The 22,651-nt window shown below is 38.8% G+C and overlaps 2 protein-coding genes across 6 annotated transcripts in view; both read right to left on the reverse strand.

The window, feature by feature from the left end:
• The window catches only part of cpsf6 (cleavage and polyadenylation specific factor 6), an 18,082-nt gene extending 15,381 nt beyond the window's left edge, over nt 1–2,701 (reverse strand). For all 3 annotated transcript variants that reach the window (XM_013910924.1, XM_005733417.2, XM_005733416.2), the window contains exons 1-4: nt 2,578–2,701; nt 836–1,045; nt 645–748; nt 234–379 (exon numbers count right to left, since the gene is read on the reverse strand). In XM_013910924.1, coding sequence (XP_013766378.1) covers nt 234–379; nt 645–748; nt 836–1,045; nt 2,578–2,637 — 520 coding nt within the window. In that variant the 5' untranslated portion in view covers nt 2,638–2,701. The remainder of the gene's footprint in view (nt 1–233; nt 380–644; nt 749–835; nt 1,046–2,577) is intronic.
• Nucleotides 2,702–4,989: 2,288 nt separating this feature from the next.
• The window catches only part of cacna2d4a (calcium channel, voltage-dependent, alpha 2/delta subunit 4a), a 106,715-nt gene continuing 89,053 nt past the window's right edge, over nt 4,990–22,651 (reverse strand). For 2 of the 3 annotated variants that reach the window (XM_005733420.1, XM_013910935.1), the window contains exons 28-39: nt 22,241–22,302; nt 13,066–13,080; nt 12,560–12,604; nt 12,269–12,331; nt 10,962–11,032; nt 10,063–10,138; nt 9,924–9,976; nt 9,028–9,083; nt 8,230–8,350; nt 7,456–7,571; nt 7,007–7,089; nt 4,990–5,813 (exon numbers count right to left, since the gene is read on the reverse strand). In XM_005733420.1, the coding sequence (XP_005733477.1) occupies nt 5,721–5,813; nt 7,007–7,089; nt 7,456–7,571; nt 8,230–8,350; nt 9,028–9,083; nt 9,924–9,976; nt 10,063–10,138; nt 10,962–11,032; nt 12,269–12,331; nt 12,560–12,604; nt 13,066–13,080; nt 22,241–22,302 (854 nt within the window). In that variant the 3' untranslated portion in view covers nt 4,990–5,720. The remainder of the gene's footprint in view (nt 5,814–7,006; nt 7,090–7,455; nt 7,572–8,229; nt 8,351–9,027; nt 9,084–9,923; nt 9,977–10,062; nt 10,139–10,961; nt 11,033–12,268; nt 12,332–12,559; nt 12,605–13,065; nt 13,081–22,240; nt 22,303–22,651) is intronic. The other variant, XM_013910936.1, reaches the window with a different exon arrangement.

Consider the following 22,651-nt stretch of genomic DNA (forward strand, 5'->3'; position numbering starts at 1 on the left):
TACCTCTGGTGCAAATTACTGACCTCTGTCATCATTTTAGGTGGGGGAACTTGCACAATCGGTGGCTGACTAAATACTTTTTTGCCCCACTGTATGTGATGTACTGTGTAGTCAAATATATTTATATTTAGAATAACTCACATTCCAACATGTGCAAATTTTTTACACAACTTCGTTTAACCAGCACTGATCTCTTCGGATAAATAAACCATGTGCACACTTGCCCTACTTACTTTTGCGTGATTGCATTTCAAACTGGCTGAGGGACTGCTTGTTGCATGGTGTGACAATGGGATTCTGACCATGGAGCTCCCTCTTTGACAGCAGCTCCATTAACTTTCTGGAGGATGCCTCTGAACCAACACACACCAGAGCAAACCTGGAAAACACGCAGAGGGCATACAGTCAGACAATTGATCGCATAAACATCAATGCACTGTGAAATTCTGAGCTGATAGTAATATCTAAACAAGGTCACTGGCACTCAAGAACATATTTATGTCTTTAGAAACAACAGCCTTGTGGTAATACAATCATAAAACTGACTCAGTGTGATCCCACCCTGTACTCCTAACACGAAATACTTAACATACTCTTTGACGTAGTCCAACTGCATCATAGAAATAAAATACTAAAGACCTCACCCTTTTGACTGGCCATTGGCTCGGTTTTCAAAGAACTTTATCTCCAGCACATCTGTGATGCCTATCACCCGGATAGCTTCTGTCAAGTCCTCATCAGTTGTCCACTGCAAAAACAACCCCAAGCAAAATGGCATCATGTATGGATCACAATTAAATTTGTAAGTCCAATTTTTAGACAATCTGACACTCACCCATGTGAGGTTTCCTATGTACAGGGCGATTCTTTTTCCAGTGTAGGTGTACACCACGTTGGGCGGAGCGCTTTTCCCTCCCTCTGTGCCACCTGGGGCTGGCAGTGAATCCAAGTAATCCCGGTCTTCTGGAGCATCACCATTATTGGCTGATGGGGATATTACGTCATCATACAGGTCGATCTGCTCATGAACTGGGTAGTCAGCTTCCTGTATTAAGAATGCAAGAAAAGATCAGTGAAGCACTTAATATCTAGAGCTTGATAATGATTTGATGTTATTAACACCAAGGATATAATTTATCAGCTTCTATGTCTGATCTGATTCTGAATCGGTTTCCTCACCAACACCAGAATAGCAAACCTACATTGGTTTTCACCATCACATTGTACAAAAAGGTTTCCTTGTAACAGGTGTGCAAAATTCCCACTGAATTGAGTTTGATTTAATTGTTTTTGCAATAGGCAGTTGTCAGAAAAACATACCAGCACTCATTAAAAAGATGTAATTCACTATTGAATCAATTCAAGTTCAATAACACTAGCATCATGCAACTGCTTTATGCTGACCAGGAAAAGTCAATTTAGGGTTAAGATTCACAGCATATCCAGATATTGTAGTATGATAATAATAATAATAATAACAGCATAAACTTGTGATCAGCAGATAGTCGCAAGCTTCGTAGAACTTATATCCGTATCAAATTAATTTGAAGTGGTTTATTTATGCACCCTGTGCAAAACCAATTGCTTCAATTGGGACAATTAAAAGATTGGGGGTTTACTTAACCAATCTGCCAAAGTCGTGACTTAAATATATCCGTTAAATCATTTTATTCTAATACACTGGCTTACTTAAGTTCAAATTTGATCACCTGGACAAATTTATGCGTCGTGACTTTCCCCAAGCATGAATGCAAACTGAGTGTTTGCATTATGGGTCAAAATCAAGTATGTTTTGAAAGCTGTTTAGCAGTTCGAGACACAACACTATCTTCACATGCGAGTCCTTGGCTAAGCTGAAATTATAACCACCGTCACAGAAAAGGGGCGTGTGGAGAAAAATATCTTCTGAATAGCCCCAACATTGACCTACTCCATGCTAACAACATGCCGTGTTTATTACACTATTCAGAGCCTACTAAGGTTGGGCGACTGCACGAGTTTATCGACGATAGGCTGAGGCTATCGTCAGCTATTGGCCTGACCATTGTCGGTTGGAAAATGTTTACACAACCTTAGAGCCTAAAGGCGTTCGGTTTAGCTTAAAACTTCTCTTTATCGACTGAAAAAAGTAAAGACTTACTAGACACGACAGCGTGATAGCTGTGAATTAGTCAATGTCAGCTCGCTAACGAAAGTGCGTTTGTTTGTCTTGCTAGCCCGCCACTAACGACCATGCCAAGGCCTGAACCCAAGCTACGCCGTGAAGACGGCTGCTTTTAGCATTTACTTGAATAAATAACAACGCACATCACGAAACAACTGCAGCGTGCATATTAATTACTAAATACATGAAAAGTCGTGTTAAATGTCGACAACCCCACGAACAAACAAAAGTCTGCAAAGCACGCCGATAGCAGAGGCTGCAGGCTTGCAGCATGTTGAAAAGGCCTTGTATGTCAGAGAGCCTCTTTAGCCACAAAAGCTCGCCACTTTGTAGGTTATAATAAATATAGCAGATTATACAGATATTTTAAAAAAAAAAACTATAAGCGAGGTAGGAAAATATGTATTTATTACCTGGCTGAACTCCTCCTCGACGTCGGCGTAGATGTCGATATGATCCACACCGTCCGCCATTTTCCTCTGACTACCAGCTCTCACCGCCTGCGGTGCAGACTACAACGACGGTACGCCACAAACAATGAAAAGAAGACAGGCAACGAGCGCCCCCGCTGGTTAATTTCATTCATTACAACATCACCCGTGTAGACCACGGGAAAATCTGTTGCAGTCACCACTGACTGTGAAACAAAAGCCCACCGTGTTAAAAAAGCAAAACTTATCAAACAGTTTACATGTTTATACATCCTCTTGCTTTACTTATGATTTATAGCATGTGTGACATCAATTTTAATTATATGGCCCCCCTTTTTTTTTTTAGCCTTGAGACGACGTCCCACAATTTACTTGCTTTTGAGGATATTCCCAAGTCTGGCTTTTACCCAATTTATATGAAGGGAAGACTTTCTATTACAATAAACTGCTTTTTGTTACAATGCTTTGGACATCAGGGAAAGTTAAAAGACATCAAAACCTCCAGGGCTTTGCAGAGTTTGAATGATGATGTAAACTACCACAAAGAAAATGACACACAGAGAAATACACTTCTGTCTTTTTGTTTTAGTTTCACACAGGAGAAAATATAATGTGAAGAGACACAGAATATGTGTGTTATAATTATGCCAATCTACCATCACATCCTTACTGACAATACAGGAGATTATAAAGATTGTTGTGTGTGAGCACTAGGACAAACTCTTGCTTTTCTTTTAATCGCTACAGTATTTATTCAGCAAGAGAGCTTGGAATATAATATATGTGGGGTATTCCCCCAGCATTGTTAATGTTTTCCACTTTGCACTAGACAAACACAGTCTTTGTCCCATATTTAGTTTGTTGGGATCTGATCACCAAAACTGCCAGGCTGTCGTATCAGAACCCCTGACTGGTATAGATTTCAGAGTGAAACTCGGAACATTGCATGACCATATTTGTTTGCAGTTTACTTGTTTAGGTATTTAAATAATATCAAACGAGCTGCGAAGCAAGAGGCTTGAATGCAGCAATTTTAGAACTTTTAATTGACAATTCACTAGAGAGAAAAAAATAAATAAAAATAATGCTAATATTGCATTGGTGGTCAGGAGGATGAATTAATCTTCCCTAAAACTGCCATGTGTCTACTGGTGGTATTTGAAACTGGTTCTTTTACACATCAAATTAAATATATTTTATTAGTATGAAGATGCAGTGATTAGCAGTGTCACTTGAAAGCAAGGAGCTTCCTCTTTTGTGCCTCCTGGTCCACTGGGGCCTTTCTATATAATGTTTTATGTTTTACATTTGCCATTCTGGATGCTCTGGGATCCCCCCCACAGTACTCAGACGTGCATGCTTAACTGGGGGTTTTAAGTTGGGTGTGAGTGTAGATTTTCTTTGTTTTCTGTCTATCTGTGCTAGACCTGTGATGAATTGACAGGATTGTATGCGTTCAAACCAAAGAACTTTAAAGTACGAATGAGTACAAAGCTTTGACTATCCCTGAAATTTCAGTTAGAGTAATTTCTTTTATATATATTACAAAAAAAGATTTCTCAGGTTGTCAGTAGACAGAACTGAAGGATTGAATCCAATTACCAATAAAGTCATAATTTTGATAACTGTCATCCATTTACCTTTATGTGGCCAAAATAAATTACTCAAGTTTTTGTTTTAAGCAGATAAACAACAAAACCCAAATTTATAATTTTATTTAGACAGTACAAATCAGGGCCATAGATGTGGCAATGTCAACCCGTGGAGAGTACAAACAAAATCAGGACAGCTAAATAATTAACTTTCAGAAACTTAATAAGATTAACTTATATGTGTGCTTTGAGAGGCAATTAAAAATGGGTGTAGAAAAGGCTACACAGACACTCAGAGCCAAAAATGCATTTAAGTGCTCAGCAAAAAGTGCAAAATATAAAACATACAGGCAAATATATACAAAAATATCATATGCAGTTAGTTTCATAGTGTTAATTGACACTGAGATTACATTTTTATTACTGTGACATTTTATTTTTAGTGACTGAGCTATAATAGCGAGCATTGCTATAAAAGTTACATTTTAAATGAAGAAAAAAAAGGCTTAAGAAGAGCGTTCATAAACCATGTTACAAAAAAAACTATAAATATTTCTTAATCGCAAAAAACATTTGTATATTTTTTCAAAAATGTAACTCCTTGGTGCCAAATACATTGCAAATGCATGTATGCATTGTTTTAATGTGAAAAGTTAGATATTTCATTTTTAGAGTGTGACGATCTTCAGCTCATTTATCATTTCAGCATTTACAGCCCATTAGCCAGACATACATAATTAGTTACGGTATGTACAGAGAGACAAAAGACAAAAAAAGGCAGACAGATATGTAAAAATAATAGTCACAGAAACATACATTTATAGGATGGAAATAAAAAGTGAAAACATAGTTCCCATAGACGCTGACAACTCCATTCTATTTTACTTTATTGCATATTAATTTTACACAATGAGTCCAATTGTGCCTGCTTGTCCATTATTATCGTGACTCATTAGCAACACAACAGTGTCTCCCTGTATCCCCCTACTGCAGCCCTCTTCACACTGGCTATTCTGCATTTATAAAAGTCTGCAGATAATGCATTAGATGTGTTTACTGGATGTATCCAACGCATATATAATATGCATGTGTGTGGATAAATACACAGCTCATTGGGATATGGGAATTGAACAATGCATGTTTTTCTCTTTTCACTTTTTCATGTTGTACCGTGTGAATCGTTACTTCTTATTCATTAACACCCATCACAGCTAGCCGTCACCCTTCAGTCCCTTTTCGTTCAGAGATACAATGTGGAGCATAAGAAAATAACAAATGAAAAAAGTATCCATGGCAACAACAGTACAGCAAGTTCTCTTTTTTGCAGCTTTTAGTTCAAATGTAATTCTCTGAAGTTAAACAGCAAATGCTCATAACATCCAAGGTCCTTAAAGAGAGATTGCGTCTGTCGCCTTTGTGAGCAAAATGTGCAGAATCTGTTCAGTAGTTTAAAAAAAAATCCACTCAAGGATTTCAGTTTTTGTCGTCTTCTCCTTTATATGATGAAGCATAAAAGAGCAAAGTTATCCGTCATCAGGAAACAACAGCAGCAAAAAGGAGACACATGAAGGAAACAGAGGTTGACGGAGATATAAAAGAGGCTCCTCCACAGTCATCGGCGTTCTCCTGCAGAGACAAAGCAGAAAATGATTTCACCTGGCGAGTCTTCAATTTGCTACCAAGCATTGACGAAAATGTGATGTATTCAAACAGAAAATCATTTTAGGGCCACGGAACCAGTAAGACGAGAGAAGAATGCTGGTTTTATGCATGCATGTTTAAACACATGTACAACCCAATTTTCAAAAACACAAAGATGCTCTGAAAAGGTAAATTAAAAGTAGTACAAAGACAAAATATTGAATATTGAATGAAATAAAGTAATGTGCAAAAGTCTTGAGTCAGGAAACTGGGAAGGCCTTTGCTTATGACCACTTAAAAAATTACAACAGTCTTCCTCCTTGGAAAAAAATGTAAAGAAATGAGTGATGGCTCAAATTATGTTTTATTTATTCAATTTTTTTTAACATAATATATGCTCATTTAGAATTTGAAGCCAGTAACGTGTTTCAAAAAGGTCAAGCCAGACAACAAAAATACTAGAAAAGTTTTATAAGATCTCACAACTAATGAGGTCAATTAGTAACATGGATAGGTGTAAAAAGAGCATCCTAGAGACTTTTTCATCAGTAAAGACAGGGAGGATTGAACAGTCTGGGTGATTAACTTAAGAGCAATGTTTCATAATGTAAACTTGCAGAGAACTTGTGTTTTTTTCATATACAGTAACATATCTTTAAATAGATTCTGAAAAACTAGACAAAGCAGAAAACCAACACTGAATGCTCTTCAGGCTCTGCATCGAAAACATAGATTGTGTAGTCAAAATTGCTGCATGGAAGTGGGAACACTTCTGAAAACCTTCATCAGATAACACACTTTGTAGCTGCATTTACAAAAAAAAAACCTGTAGTTTGCCCACAGTGAGAATCTGTCACCAAATAGAAGCATTTGGTGCACTGTAACAGAAAAAGATAACAAAAGAGGCTCCAGCTGAAACCCTACATCAACCAAAAATGGGAATTAATTTCTCTTTCAAAAGTGCAGCAACTGATCTCCTCAGTTCAAAACATTTACAGTGGTTGTCCCTACTTTGTTTTGTTTGTCTAGGTTTTTTTGCAGGCATCAACTTAAGAAGGAAAAACCGCTCAGCTTTGAGCTCAGTTTTTATAGTACTTATTATTGTAATATTTACGCTTTAACAGGGTTGTATGAATATACGTGTTTTTTGATGTGTCATGGTGTGGTAAAATGCTGACCTGTGCGTGATAAGAGTGGCAAGACTCGGGGCGTCTGCGAACCTTTTGAGACTTCATCCTGTCACACTTAACTGACGAGTTATGTACAGCGGGGTCAAGGAGCAGCAACAGAAGCATAGTATGGTTTTCCTGCACGCTCATTCAAATATTACCACTAAAGACATGCAGTATAAACATTTTAAAGATATGACATGGCAGGCTCACACCCGGAATCTAACTTAACAGTGCGGCTGGTTGAGTCAGTTAAAGAAACACAACAATTTAGGCCAGCATGCTTAATTAATACACATGTTAGAATAAAGAGTCTGTACTGTACGTACTGTAGGTCTACAAAGTGTGCCCAGATTGACTCAGTGTATAGGCAGGGTGATGCTGCAGTTAGGTTAAAACAAGCAAACTTTATGTGAACATGATTCACGTGATCCATGAATATAAACATCACAGGATATATCTGACTTCCTCTGGCTCCAGGGTGATGGGTGGGTACTGTTTGGAGCAGTCACAGTCTGCTTGCACCACCAGCATCAACAGGTTGCTCTCTGGTATCTGCTGCACTACAAACATCCTGACATAAACAAAAAGGAAAAGTGTGAAATAGACAAAAACACAGAAAGACAACCTTCTATGTAACATAATGACACAAGCCAGGCAGTGCAGGATGGATAAAATAACATAATTATGATCATTATTCACACGTGATTATAATGACATTATATTAACAGCATTACTCAAAAACTATCATGGAGAGTGTGGCCCACGTGTAGCTGTGCTGTGTTATACCACCATTAGCCTCATGAGGGTGATCACACCCAGCCTATGGTGACAACCCAGTGATGCTTTCCTCTTTTTACTCTACCCCCCACCCCCCGACCCACCTCCTAGTGCTTTTCCATCTTTGTTTCTGTCACTCACCCCTCCCCAGTCCCTGTACTTTTTTCATTCACCTCTCCTAATACTTTCACTGCTTTCCAACGAGTCACTCTCCCTTCTCCGCTTCTCAGTCTTTCCATAACCCCACACACCATGATCTAAATCAGTTCCTTTCTACTTACTTCCCTCTTTCTGCCACTCTCGTATTAATACAAACTGCTCTCAGTATGCAAAGCAGAGCAAAGCTGTAGAAAATGGATTCTGGAGGAACAATTTAATATGACTGGTGTAGGGCTTAGAGAGGACTACACTGCTATTTCTGCGTGCATAAGTGTGCGTGAGCGTGCGCTTACTTCTGGCATCGTCCGCACTTAATAATGCTGTTGGTCTCTTTGACTGACGGCTCATAAACAAAGCTGGGGTACTCGGTGTCACACGGCTGCAGGATGTCCCCTTTTTTCTTATGAACTGAGGCTAATAGAGAGATAGACAGGGGTCATGTTTCGAGATGAGAATTATAACAGAGCTTGTGTGTTAAAGTATATGCATGACATTTTGCTGGTGACTGACAGGCTGAGAGTCTGTGACAGGAAATCGAAGGTCTAACGTCTCAATTCTTCACGCATCAGCCTTTTATTGCTGCTTCTTGCGTAAGCCAAATAAACCTTAGCTTGCTGCGTATGATAGGACTAAAAGCAGAGAGAGCCATAATGGCTTGTCAAAATGTCTTATCTTGTTCTGAGCCATGTTTTTGTTTGACTTCTTTAGAATTGCATTAACTTCAGTACAAATTTATGCCTGACTCTTGTTTTGAGGGACTTACCAGATGTGTCTGCTCCCACTGAAACCCACTTATGTAACAGACACAGTAAATACTTTTCTTGGTCTGAAGTATAATATAAAATAATACAGCACACCTAAAAGAATGCTTGGCTGTATCAAAGGATGATGATAATAAGGACCATTTGATTGACAGGTTTAGTGATGATGAATGATATTTTTTAAAGAATTGGTTTATAAACCCAGCATTACAGTCATCCAGAGCTGCTCTGAGGGTTGTGTTAATTTACAAAATAGAGATGACACACACGAGATACAAAGAAAGAGTGGTTAGCCTTAATTAGCCACATTTATTCCGAATGTGAGCTCACCGTCAGCAAAATGCTCCGTGTGCCAGAAGCCACAGATATTGAACTCCAGGAGAAATCTTACAAAAGAGAGAGAAAAGAGGAGAGTGGAAGTCAGTTAGGTGGCTATCATTATAGACTAAAGCACACTGGAAGCATATTGCATGCAGCCTTCCAAAACTGGGCCAGGACCCAAAGTTGTGTCATGGGAATAATAAAATGGGTCCTCAAGTTATTCAGCAGAAATTGGTAGCTTTGGTGGTTGTTTTTCCCCTCCTAACTGGATAAACAGCCTGCTCTTTTATTGAGGCTGTTAGATTTATCAAGTGACTTTATCCCTACCAAGTAAACATAGAAAAAATACTGAGGCTGACTTTCTTAACAGAAAATTGCTAAAATGTTACTTCAATTAGATTTAATAACTACAGTTGTGTATTGCTTTTTTATAATGTTGTGTGTAAAAACATTAGATAAAAACAATCTGATTTTTTCCATCTGTTGATGGAGGATAATCGGTTAACACTATCTCTGATTTCTGGACAGCGATCCAGGCAGCTGAGAGCTTATGTTAATTATTTTTAATTTGGAATTTAATTGTTTCTCTATTTTATATATTTATTTATTGTGCATCCATCTGTGTTTTAAATACTGTCCGGGTTTAAGCTGCAAACTACTGCACAGAATTTAGTTATTTGACAATAAAGAATCTTTGAATAGCTTTTCAGGTAAGTTTTTTTTTTTTAATTTATGGTTTAACTTTGCTAGCAACATTTTAAATTTGGCAAAACTGGTGATGTTAATAAGTAACATAAGTGCACAAAATAGTGTACCTTTGTAGAGTAAATACTACATAGTATAGGATATCGGACAATGTAGCAAAAACTGCATAGCCAATCCAGGTTGCCCCTAGCAACACTTACAGTAGGAAGTTGGAGAGGAACCACTTGAGGGCTGAAGCCAAACCGTAGAACGGCTGAAGAGATAGATGGACAAATTCTATTTAACGGAGAACTGATTTTGGGAATATTTCTGTATAGGGAGAGACTTCACTGTACATACACTGAGAAGTGGACGTGCGCTGCTGACAGAGTGCGAGTTCATCTTACACATGGCCTGGTAGTCGAACAAGGATACCCTAAGGAAACATGAGCACACAAACAAGCACACAGTGTTGCTCCTCTGGCAGTATCGACCCACATTGATTCCCTGACCCCCCTCCAGACTACCACACATGTTTGGCTGAGCTTAACCTTTACAGAATCCCTGAAAGCTATTGTAACTTACAATGATCCCAACGCTAGAATTACTTTTCAGACAACTAATTTTTTTTGTTGTTTTTTTTGTACGCAGTCATCAAACACAAGAACACATAAATACAGAAAATCACAGAGTGTAAATATGCTCACATTGCTACTAAAGATCATCCATGCTCAAAACTAGTTATGTAATATCCTGTGTCAAATGAAGCATGACGAAATCTTTTAGCTGTTTAAAAATAGCACATCACTCAGGAGATTTCAAACATAAAAGATGGGCAAAAACTAAGCATGAAGAAAAAAAACATCCCAAGCCCTCAAACTCAAAGGGGAGCAAAAAGGAAAGGCACGGACAGCTTAATCACAAACACCGAGCCAGACGGGCGCATGCAGAGAGCATAGGAGAGAGACTGTACCATTACACTGCTTGCATACTAATGCAGTGTTTAGGTATCTAAGAACCAAAAAACAAAAGGAAAACATTTGCAAACTGCCACCCTGATTAACATAATTACACAACTACAATTAAAACCTGATAGCAAAACAGCATGGGGCTGACACAATTGCAATTACGAGCCAGATATTCGTTCGGAGACACAGGACCCATGAAGTGGCACTTCACACAGAGTCAGAAAACCGCAGGTTCTCTCAGGATGGCCGTTCAACCAGTCAATCAGGCGAGGAATGACAACCAGCCATTACCTTTTGAACATGCCCATCCTGATCAATGTGGTCATCACTGAGCCATCAATCTCGCCAAAGAACCTTCCCGCCTAACAAGAAAGAGAGAAGAAAGAAGTCTAAAAAAAATCAGTGTGGCAGAACATAAAAAACTCAAGTCCCAATAATCTGATAGAGGAAATATAAGTTCACTTCTGCGATCTCCTGTCCACTTTCACCTCTGTGCGAACTGCGTGGTCGAGCATTTAGTCACAATAAACTCCCAGTTACGAAAACCTTAGGCTGCTGTGTACAATGCAAAATGCAAAGACTGGCAATCTCTAATTGACTGAAAAAGACCAGCTGCTAAACTATTATCCTATTGAAAGCTATGCAGTGAACCTGAATTTGATCATAGCATTTTTCTAACATAACTATGTTTTCAATGGACATAAAATCTGGACTTCAGACAGGCCATTATACCCATAATAAGTGCTTAAGACTAGATATATCATTTAGTGTTAATGGTGCTTTCACAGATGTGCAAGTTAACCATGTCTTGTGTAACAATAGTCCTAATATCAACATAGAGGCTAGCTTTTAAATTGTGTGCTGATAACAACTGAGATCGTCCCTCTTTTACTTAGTCCAAAAGATATATTGATCATGATTTCCAAGAGTTGTTAGACTACAGAGGCCTGGGAATTTGAGAGTCCTGCGCAGCATCTTAGCTGTTCCTACGCTTTTGGACAGAGATCTTGGATGTTGTTCCTGAGATCTGCTGGAGCCACTTGCCTATCTTGGGAATCCCTGCACCTAGTGCATTTGTGGATGCAGTGGTGGACTACATTCACTTCTTCTATAGAATAATTGGTTTTAAATGCTCGTTAGATGAAAAAAGGCATCAAAGATCACAATGTTGTGTTTCTATGTGTTTTGAAATTGTGCATAATTGTCTGCTGAGAAATGTTCCTTGCACCTCTGAATTGGTGTACTACATTACAGTACAGCACTACCTCTGACTCAGTTCACTGATTACAGTTATTATTGATAGTCACTGTGGGAAAAGGTTGATATTTGAAAATGTAAATATGTAAAAGTAAAAAAGAGGTACACTGCCCCAGGATGTCACTGCTATTTGGTTAAAAAAATTAAATATTTTTCTCTGTTGGGCTGGTTAATAGTGGTTAACAGGATGAGAAGACAGTTAAAAAACACATTAACCGTTTTCACCTTTTTTTTTCTTTTAAGGTAATAAATATTGAAGAGCAGAAGGGCCCTCAAACAATCAAGTCAAAGACTAAGGAGCACTCCAGCCGTATTCTGTGAGTGCATGTGTGAGAACTCACATCATTGCGCTGTTCAGAAATGAGGACAAAGCCATTATTGTCAATCACATAGCACTCGATATCCTGGTAAGAGACAGAGGAACCAATTACTTATGTAAGGAAACATCTGTGTCGAACATCACGAACACAGATAACACAGACACCTAAATAATTTATACCACGTATTCATGAAGTGTTCACCTTTGTAGTTTTGCATAGTAGCAAAAGATAATAAATCTTATATATTTATAATAATAATAATAATGATAATACACTTTATGGCAGTGTCATTCAAAAGCAAGATATACTCACTAAGCTGTCACAGCGAAGAGGACAAATCCCCTCCACATTTGAGCACTGGCAGTAAAGAAATCAAGACAGGAAAATGTGTGATTATTTCACCATAATCCAACGTTAGAGAGATTTTTTTTCTTTAATCAAATCGACATCTGAGCTTAGATTAGGGCATGTTTGTGTGAGTGACACATGCTCTGTCTGTGTTTGGCTGTGGGGGTGTTAGGCTTGAGAGTGCGACAGTGTCGACAAGTGCATGTGTATGTGAAAAAAAATGTGTCTGTGTTGGTGTGAAATTGTTAATTTCTGTGAGATATGGGCTGTCTACCTGTGATGGGATCTGAGTGGCTTGTTAGCAAGTTTGTGCATGTGTAATGTTAGCATGTCTCCGACTGTGTGGATGTGAATGTGTAATCTGTTTTAACTGAGGTGCGAAGCTGATTTCACAGAGCTTAGCAGGTGCTGAGGACGTTAAATTTGGTTCAGTAGGAAAAAAAAGTGTGCGAGAAATTATTCATACTTACATCTGTGTCATTTGGCTGGGAAGACACAACGATGGCAACAAAGAGAGTGGAAAGAAATCACAAGCATTACATTATATAGCAAGTGGGCTGATTGACTACTTCTGCTGCTGTGAGCTTGCTAACAAAAAAAAGACTACAGATTATTTTCTTGAACACACATTTCAAATTCCTTTTTAATGAGTTTTCGAGCAGGCTCGTAAAACTTCAGCAATTTTGGAAAATAGTGTACAATTAGATGCTTTCTCATAAAAGAAACCCATCAGTTTGTGCTATAAGAAAACATTAAAAGGGATCTGTATCACTGCAATCAGACTATTTGTCATAATACAAAAGTTTTTAACCATAAGCAAAGTCTGAAACTTTCCTTCTGTTCTTTCGTCTGTGGACTGATGATGAACACCAACAGTTTTCCCGATGATCTTATGTTGTCTGCAGTATATGTGGCTCGGCGTCTATGGACAATGTGTCTTTGGATTCATGGTCAGGCTAAACAGAGCATGTCGAAATGTGAATGAGACCATCTATCATCCTTTTCAATCCCATTACAGCAAAGTGTCAGTCTTTTTCTCTGTTTCCCATCGTCGCCTCCTGAAATAAACTACAATTTGGTGGACTGACAGAAGTGACAATGCTTCTCCCCCACACACTACGGGTAAATGGCACAGCTTGATGAGGAGCAGCACTTACGAGAAAAGGAACTGTCTCTTTCTGCTAACTGAAGCAGATCATGAAAATATACAACCTTGCTAATGAGTCCCAGGAATCACGCTAATCAATGTAGATATGAAGCAAAACTGATCAAAACCACCATACAAATGTGGTGACAGTAGAAGAAAAAGACAGTCAAATCAATAAGAGTTATCTTCTTTGCAGCTTTAATTTGCTTGGCAAATTAAGTGGAAAACCGCCCATTAGTTTAACATGATTTGTGAGCATGACAGATATGCGCTTTCAGAAGGCATCCAAGGTGGAAAAGCTTAATCTGTAGGGAAGCATTAAATATGCTTATTATATTACATTCATCTGTGAGTGAAATTTCTAACATGCTCTTGAGACTCTTATTTTATCAGCATCTACAACTCTGCTAAAACAAAACAAAACAAAAAAAACAATCAATAATTGTTAATAATGCGTTGATCTTCTCTTTTTATTTTTCTAATTATTTACAGTTCACGTATCATATCTCATCTTCACAGTTGTCAGTCAATCAATGTCAGGAACTCAATTCATTTAGGCATTTATATATGGTGAAAAAGAGCTGCTGAAGTTTAAAATGAGCATCAGAATAGTGAAGAAAAGCAATTTAAATGACTTTGCATGTGGCATGGTGGATGGTGCCAAACAGGCTGGTCTGAGTAGTTCAGAAAATTCTGATGTACTCTGATTTCCCCACACAACCAACTCTAGGGCTGTCATGGTCCTGGGTCATTTGACCCAGTGTTTCCAGTTTTCCTGTGTTTTTTGTCATTTTCTATTATGATCGATGTATACGTTCTCTTTACTAGTCTTAAGTTTATTTCCAGAGTGCCTGGTTATCCTGTTTTGAGTTTCTTATGGTCCCTGTTTAGTTCCTTGATTATTTAATAATTTCCCCTTGTGTCGTTGCCCTCTGTGCGTCTGTGTTTGTATGAGTTCTTGTGCCTTCTTTCCCCTCCTTGTTTTATTCCATCATATTCCCCCAGCCAGTCATGTCTCTCTCTCCCTCGTGTTCCCTCGCTCCCTCTCGTCTGCCTCTCCTCCACTCCTGCATCATGTTCCTCTGTTTCCTGTCTTATTGTGCAGGTCTCGTGTTTCCATATTCATGCCGTTCAGTCTTGCCTTCCCTGTCTTGCTATGGTTATTCGTGTCAGCTGTGTTCCCCGTGTGTTCTCATTTCTCGTTATCCTTCTGTGTATTTATGTTAGTGTCTCCCTCAGTTCTGTGTCGTGTGCTCCCTCATAGCTGCGTGTACCTCTCCGTGTTTCTCCAAGTGTATTTTTATTAGAATTTTCCCAGTTTAGTTTTGTATTGGTTTGCATCCAGCAATAAAGCTGTGTTCCTTTGAGTCTACGTTTTCGTCTCTGTGAGTTTGCGTTTGGGTCCTATTCCTGCCTGCACACAGCTGGTTTATGACAAGGGCTTAAAGAGAGTGGCACAAAAAGTGAAACTGTTCAGGGAGTGGCATCTCTCTGGATGAAAAGGACTTGCTGATGTTAGAGGTCAGAGGTGAATGGTCACAATGCTTTAAGTCGATAGGAAGGCAATAGTACCTCCAATAACCGCTGCTATTAAAAAAAAAAAAAAGTATGTAGAAGAGTATCTCTGAATGCACAACACATTCAACCCTAAACCAACTAGGCCACAGCAGCAGAAAACCACACTGGGTGCCACTCCTTTTACCTAAGAACAAGAACATTGCTTCATCTCAATTTCTGCTGCGACATTCAGATGGTAGGGTCGGATTTTGATGAAAACAACATGAAACAATGGGTCCATCCTGACATGTATCAATGGTTCAGCTGGGTAGTGTTGGAATGGTCGTACACTAGGGGTATATACACCCCTTTGTACCATCATCTTTTGCCTTGTCTTTATGACTACAATGTGCCCATGTTCTAATGGCTGAAAGCAGCTATTAAGATGTCCCAAATGTCAAATCATTTCAAACTGTTTTCTTGAACATGGCAATGGTTTCACTGTACTCAGGTGGCCTCCACAGTGACTGAACCTCAGTCCAGTAGAGCAGCTTTGGGATGTAGTGGGAAAAGACTCTTATTATAGATGTTCATGTGACAAACCTGCAGTAATTATGTGATGTTATAATATCAATGCCGACTAAAATCTCTTAGGAATGTTTCCAGCACTTTGTTGAATGTGTGCCTTGATAAATCAACACATTTCTAAATGGAAAAGGGCACCCAACCTGAGAGTTCCCTGAGAGCATCTATGTTTATCACTAGTGCTTCCTGTTTCCTGTCCTACGCCAAATAAGAAAGAAAAAAAAGTGGATTTCCATAAATGTTCTGTAGCTGACTCCAAATCAGAGGTAATTAGTAGAACTGCCCACAGTCGCCACAGCAAAAGCAGCATCATTAGTCTCTGGTCTAGTCTGGGTATCTTATCTAATAATGCTCAAAAACGTGTGTGTGTGTGTGTGTGTTTTACTAAGATTATGAAAAGTGGTGTATTTCTGGAATGAGACAGCAAGCCAAGACAAGATAATTTCTTTCTTCTGCAGGCTGCAGAAAAGGTCATCCATGCTTTTATCGCTATCAGACTAGACTGCTGCAGTTCACTTTACTCAGATCTCAGCATTCAAAGCATCAGAAGACTGCAGTTGATTTAAAATGCTGCTACCAGACTTTTAAGGTACTAAGAGAAGTGACCACATTACCCCAACTGCCCTTCACTGGCTACCAGTGAGTTTTAGAATTGCTTTTGAGATTTTACTATTTGTTTTTAAAGCCTTAAATGCTGTAGCTCCTGTCCACGTCTCTTATGTGATAACTCCTGTGCACACCTGCTGATTGAGATATTCTGGCAGGACTACAGTAATGGTTCCTAATTTGTGGTGGGTCACCAAGAGTGACCGGGACTTTACTTCCCGCCCCCTCAGCTGTGGAACCTGAAGATCTGAGGAATGCTAACTCTGTATCCTCTTTCAGATCTCCTTTTAAAAACGTCCTTTTTTAATGTCCATATCTTAAACGATGATGTTTTTTCAGATTCATTTAAAATATATTCTCGTTTTTTTTCTCAGTAAAATGTTGTCCTGTTTTATTACATTAATTTCATTTTTTATAATCGGGGTCCACATAAGTGGTCCACAGGTGCTTATTCGCTGTCAAAATAAAAGACGTGCACCAGATAAGAAGTTGCAACGCGCGTTTGCGTACATATAAAAGGCACAGTTTTTGTCTGCTAGAGTAGGATTTTCACGGCATATTCTGCACCAGAATATAAGTAATTGCTTAAAGGAGCTTGCTTCTTCGACATCTTTAAGAGTTCTAAACAAATGTCTGTCCTCCTCAAGAAAATCGTATGTACCCAAACGCACGTTGCAACTTCTTATCTGGTGCACGTCTTTTATTTTGACAGCGAATGCGCACCTGCGGACCACTTATTTGCACCCCTGCATATAATTTCACGGTTATTGAGTAGTGTGATCACAAACACAGAAATAGAATGTAAGTACATAGTTAAAAACAGAAGAAGAGAAACACAGGGGTGTTCTCTATGAGATAAATAGGATGCCAAGGTGTGAATAGCACAAAATCTATCATCTTTTGATTCCCATTACTGTCGCCTCAGAACCCCTCACTAATCATGAATTGCTGTCAGACAAAATATAGCAGCAGTCGGCTGTGAGAGACACATGGAGCCTTATATTATAGGGTTTGCATTGTATTTTTTAATATCATGTATTTTTATGAAAGTCTGTTTTTCAGATTTAATCATTGTAGATATTATAATCTGTCAGCAGAGCAAAGCAATGAGACATATATTACTAGTCATATTTAATCCTTCATTTTTACACTTTCTGTTTCCTGTATTTGCATTTTTCACTGTATCTAACACACACATGACTTTTAAATTCCATGGATGTTATGAGCACAGTAGAGTTTTGTAAAAGGAGCTTCCTATTATGATCCTGACAGACTTCAAAAGGATCTTAGCTCTTGCTTTATTTTTCCCTAACTATGAAACTCATTTACTAATACATCAGGTTTTAAGATAGACAAGCTCCCACTGTAAGCCACAAAAGGGTGACCCTCACTCATGTGGTTTCTACTGACATGATAATTGTGCACAGTTTCTTGCCTTAATCATTTCTCAAAAACACAAAGCTAAGGCAAATTTTAATCAGTAATTAAGGCAATCCAATTATTAGTTGCCTTTACTTCATATACTGTATGTCTCTTGGAGTAAGCTAATGGTGAAGAAGTGTACAAATGAGAGGGAAAGCAATATAGTTTCTCTTAACACTGACTGTCTGTGCCCCAACACAGAGGGTAAATATGACAACCCATTGGTAGCAGTATTTTTAGATAGATAAATAGGTTATAGCTGCCATGTGACTGATTATCTTTCCTGCTGAGACTAAGTCTTTCATTTAGGATTTACAGCAGGTACAGTATCTCCACCCCTCAGGGAGAGTACTTAAAATAGACTATAGAGAAGATTTCATGCACGTTTGCATGGATGGACATGCATAAACATACACAGAAAAAACAAGCCTATAGTGTAAGTACACACACACACACAGACGCACAGACACAAACTCTCTAAAATAAAGATCTAGTACATGGCAGCAAGACAAGATGATTATGTAAACTACTTATGGGGGAAAAGAGAGGTTAGAGGAAAGGAGACAGCATGGGAGATAAGAAAGGAATGGATGTAAGAAAAGGGGCACTGCTGATAAGAAATGAAGTGTGGAAAAGTAAGGAGGAAAAAAGAAAAAATACAGATTTAGGAATGACAGTATCAAGTATTCACACAGTAAACAGGAATGATTTTGTGTAAATGCATCATAAATCTAGTGGATAACAACTCTGCTGCACATAATGCTAATGAGTTCATAGCTGATGGATATGGACATAACAACGCACTTGCACACAGATGGCCATGCATATGGTGTCTGCCCAGCACACACACATTACCATTAATAAGCACATATACAGATATAGAATAATATTTTCTTCAATCTTTTCTTCAAAATCCCACCATCACGACACCACAGACACAGAAACACGTGCACACATACACACTCAAAAACCTGGGTCCTGCTGTATTCGGCGATGGAAGCTATCCATCACTTAATGGCTAGCCAGATGCCTTAATGCTTTTTTAACTGCTGTCATTTATAGCCGTGGGACACGACGAGGCCAAGGGCCAAGATATCAAACACCTGCTGCAGGAAGTGTTAGGCCAAATTAAAAAAAAAAAAGTTTTCCCCAAATAAAATATTTTTCTGAAGGTGTGGAAGAACTCAAAAGGATACTAACCATGCAGCAGAACTACAGGGTGGGCCATTTATATGGATACACCGTAATAAAATGGGAATGGTTGGTGATATTAAAGTCCTGTTTGTGGCACATTAGTATATGTGAGGGGGCAAACTCCTCAAGATGGTTGGTGACCATGGTGGCCATTTAGAAGTCGGCCATCTTGGATACAACTTTTGTTTTTTCAATAGGCAGAGGCAAATCCAACATTGAACCAGTTTCACGAAACTTAGCAAGCAGTTTGCTAACTGTAGCATGGGAGATGGGTGGTCTCGTAGGGTGTCTTGCATTGAAATCTGCTGCAATGACCCGGTTACTGCGTTCACCAGATATCAACACAATTTTGATCCGCTCCTCACGTGTTAACCTCTTTGACATGTCAATGGCTGTGAACAAAGAGAAACTTGTAAATAACTCATGGAAGAATAAAGTTACGTTGAAACCAAGCACACCATTGTTTTTCTTGTGACATTACCAATAAGTTTGATGTGTCACATGGCCCTTTTCCTATTGAAAAAACAAAAGTTGTAAATGGCCACCATGGTCACCACCCATCTTGAGGAGTTGTGCAAAATGGGTTCAAAAACATAAACAACTGTGGGATACTGTTTGTCCGTGATTTGGAGAGCCCAGCACATGCTCCCGACGCAGGAAAAAAACCAATTTTGCAGGCGAGACCTACCTTGGCACTTGTGCAGGTGAAGCCAAAGGCAAGATATGCTTCACCATATTTTCTAGTCTTTGGCTTGGAAGGAAGTTGGTTTGGAAACATATTTGGCGATGCTTCATCTCCTGCTTTGTGTTTGTGTGGGAACCCGTCAAAAACCTGTCCACTATGCTAGCAGTGATCAAGCGTTTTTTTTTTGTTTTTTTTTTTGTTTGTCATACCCCCCCCTGCAATGGCTCTGCGCCCCACACTTTGGGAACCTCTGGATTAGGGAAAGTAACCAAAAGTGTCCGGGTCAGAAAAAGGAGACAGAGAGGCAAAATGGTTAAATTAAAGAGTTTTATTACGGTTTCTATTTATAACTCAACTAAAAGAGACGGACAAGCCGCTATCACCATTTGAAGCAACAAACCAAAACTCAAGTAGCTCACTAGCTGCAACCACTCACATGGCACTCTGGCACCAGAACTCCCCTTTCTCTGCCCTTAAATACCTTTAATTGCTGATGTGAGTCAGCTGTACAAAAGAAAAAGGTGGCACCTAAGGCAGGAGAGATGGTAGGACAACACCCACACAGGCAACTTCAGGAGGAGGCCCTGCTAGGCCATAACATTCATATCAGTAATGCTCAACATAATGTGACGAGGAAACAAGCAATTGACTAACCAAAATAACACAGTACAAGCTTAAGTTCTATACACTTGGTTGTCCCTGGAAACAGCATGGCAGCAGCATACTGCTGAAGGAGAATCAGAGTGAACATAAGATGTAAGAGTGAACTATTCTTCTAGAAATTGCTGGGGAAAGTGTTTGTTTTGGAAGTTGGGGGCGCATAGTCTCTAGAAAAATCAGCTCAGGTGGGGCTCGGGATCTATCCAGAGAAGGGCTGTTTTATTATAAACAAGTCTGTCAGATAAACCTATGTGGAACATCTGAACTGTAAGATGCAGAAAACAAGCAGAAACTACAAAGAAAGGTTATCTCTGATGTTAGCAGAGCTCTGTTTGTTTGCTAACAATCGTAGGTGCTAAGCGTTTGTGGACAGGACTCAGTGAAAATCTATAGGACACAGTTCTGGCAAAGCGCTGACAGTTTGAAACAATCGACCTATATCAATCAGCTGTTCTGATAATGTCTCCCTCTGGCAAATGAAATAAATAAATGCTCCAGGTGGCAACAACCACAGGTACAGTATGTGAGGTACAAAATAAGATGCATTTTCAGTATTGGATAATAGTGTAGTTTGCAGGTGACTGTTAAATGTTGGTTGTGTTGGTGTCTATGTCAGCCCCATGACTCCCAGACTGGCACCCAACTGGAGCTTTGCCCAGTGTCATTCGGGCTCCAGCCCCTCAGCGACCTTAAGTTGGATAAGCGGTTAAGAAAGTGGATGAATGAATTCAAGTCTTTGTAACAGCCTGAAAAAGATGACCTTTCACTTTTCAAACAAATTTGGACATAAAGGGATGCTTTATAAAAGCAATGAATAGCTGACCAGATTTAGCCCAGGAAATAACACACTTGGATGTCCCTGCGTCACTCAATCCAGTGCTGATTCTAAAAATCTCTCTTTAGCGCACAAGATATGCAATGAAAACAACTCTAATGATGGCATTTATTCTTCCACTCCTATGTTTAAGGCAGGGTTAGCGCTCCTTTAATATTGGTAACAGTGATACAGAACACATTACATTAAGCTTTGGATGAAACAAAGTTTGAATGCTGTAATTACCAACTAATGGAGCAGAAAATGAACCTATAATCACAGGTTAAACTCCTGGAACAGACAGTGTATTCATTACCAACCACGTTTCATGCAGAATATTGATCAGGTTTATATTCACTCACTGCATTTCTCAAACTGGAAAAGCAGCTTAGGATGCAAAGTCCTGATAGGTAAAAAATACTCAGAAATTGCTGCGCTCTTTTCATCTCATTGTAAAACAAAGCTTTCACGACAGCGCTCAGCTAAAATTGAAATTGAAATCTGACAAAATATAAATCTTCTTTTGGATTGCACCAGAAATGGAAAAATGTGCATGCAAAGATATTCACAGTGTTCAACCCAAAGGAAATAAAGTAGGGGATATTGTTTGGAGAAGAGGAATGGAGTTATTATTTACAAGCTGAAGTATGTGCTGTTTTTTCTAAAAGCATCTTCAGTCTTTTACTGGGGGAAAAAAAACAAAGAGAAATAATAAATCTAATAAGGAAAAAAAAAAGAACCAATACTACAGTAATTACAGGGCTTAATTTTCAAACACTACACACTTATATAAGAACTCATAGCACAGTTTTTCACTGAATAATAGAGCTGTGAAAGAATAAAGTTAATAACAGTCAGCGATGTAGCTACAAGTCAGTTTTATTTAAGAGTGCGTCCAAAACTGTCTTGTTCTCTATTCTAACATTCTATTTTTTTTTTAGTAAATCTCAGTAACTTCATCTTTCAGCACTTTTACAAAGACTATAAAAAGTTTTATGGAGAGATCTTGCTCTAACAGACACTCTGTGGACCTACCTGTGCTGCAATGCCCCAAAATTTGGATTCAATCACCTCCAGAGTCATCTGGACCCCGATGGCTGTGAGAGAGATAGAAAGCGAGACATCAATCAGGTGCAATAAAACGTCTAATATAACACTGACAGGATAAATAATGCTACAATCACTTCTCTCCGATATGAAGACGGTTGGAAAAAGCAATATTATGATTAAGTAGGCTAATAACAGTTTTATAAGTGGTAGCGGTAACAAAATATCAAGTGAGGCTAGTAGCAACATATAACTTGTATTAGTGATGCTCAAAGACGGCAGTGCTGCGGTAATATTTTCAGTAAGCAGTGATTGCTTCAGCAGCAATAACAGCTCCGTTAGTGGAAAAGGGAGGGGAAACTTTAGTTCTAGCACTTAGGAATAAAGAAAATTAATGAG

The sequence above is a fragment of the Pundamilia nyererei genome, unplaced genomic scaffold, assembly GCF_000239375.1.
Source record: "Pundamilia nyererei isolate P.nyererei 1_Seehausen unplaced genomic scaffold, PunNye1.0 scaffold00052, whole genome shotgun sequence".
NCBI classification, from domain to species: domain Eukaryota; kingdom Metazoa; phylum Chordata; class Actinopteri; order Cichliformes; family Cichlidae; genus Pundamilia; species Pundamilia nyererei.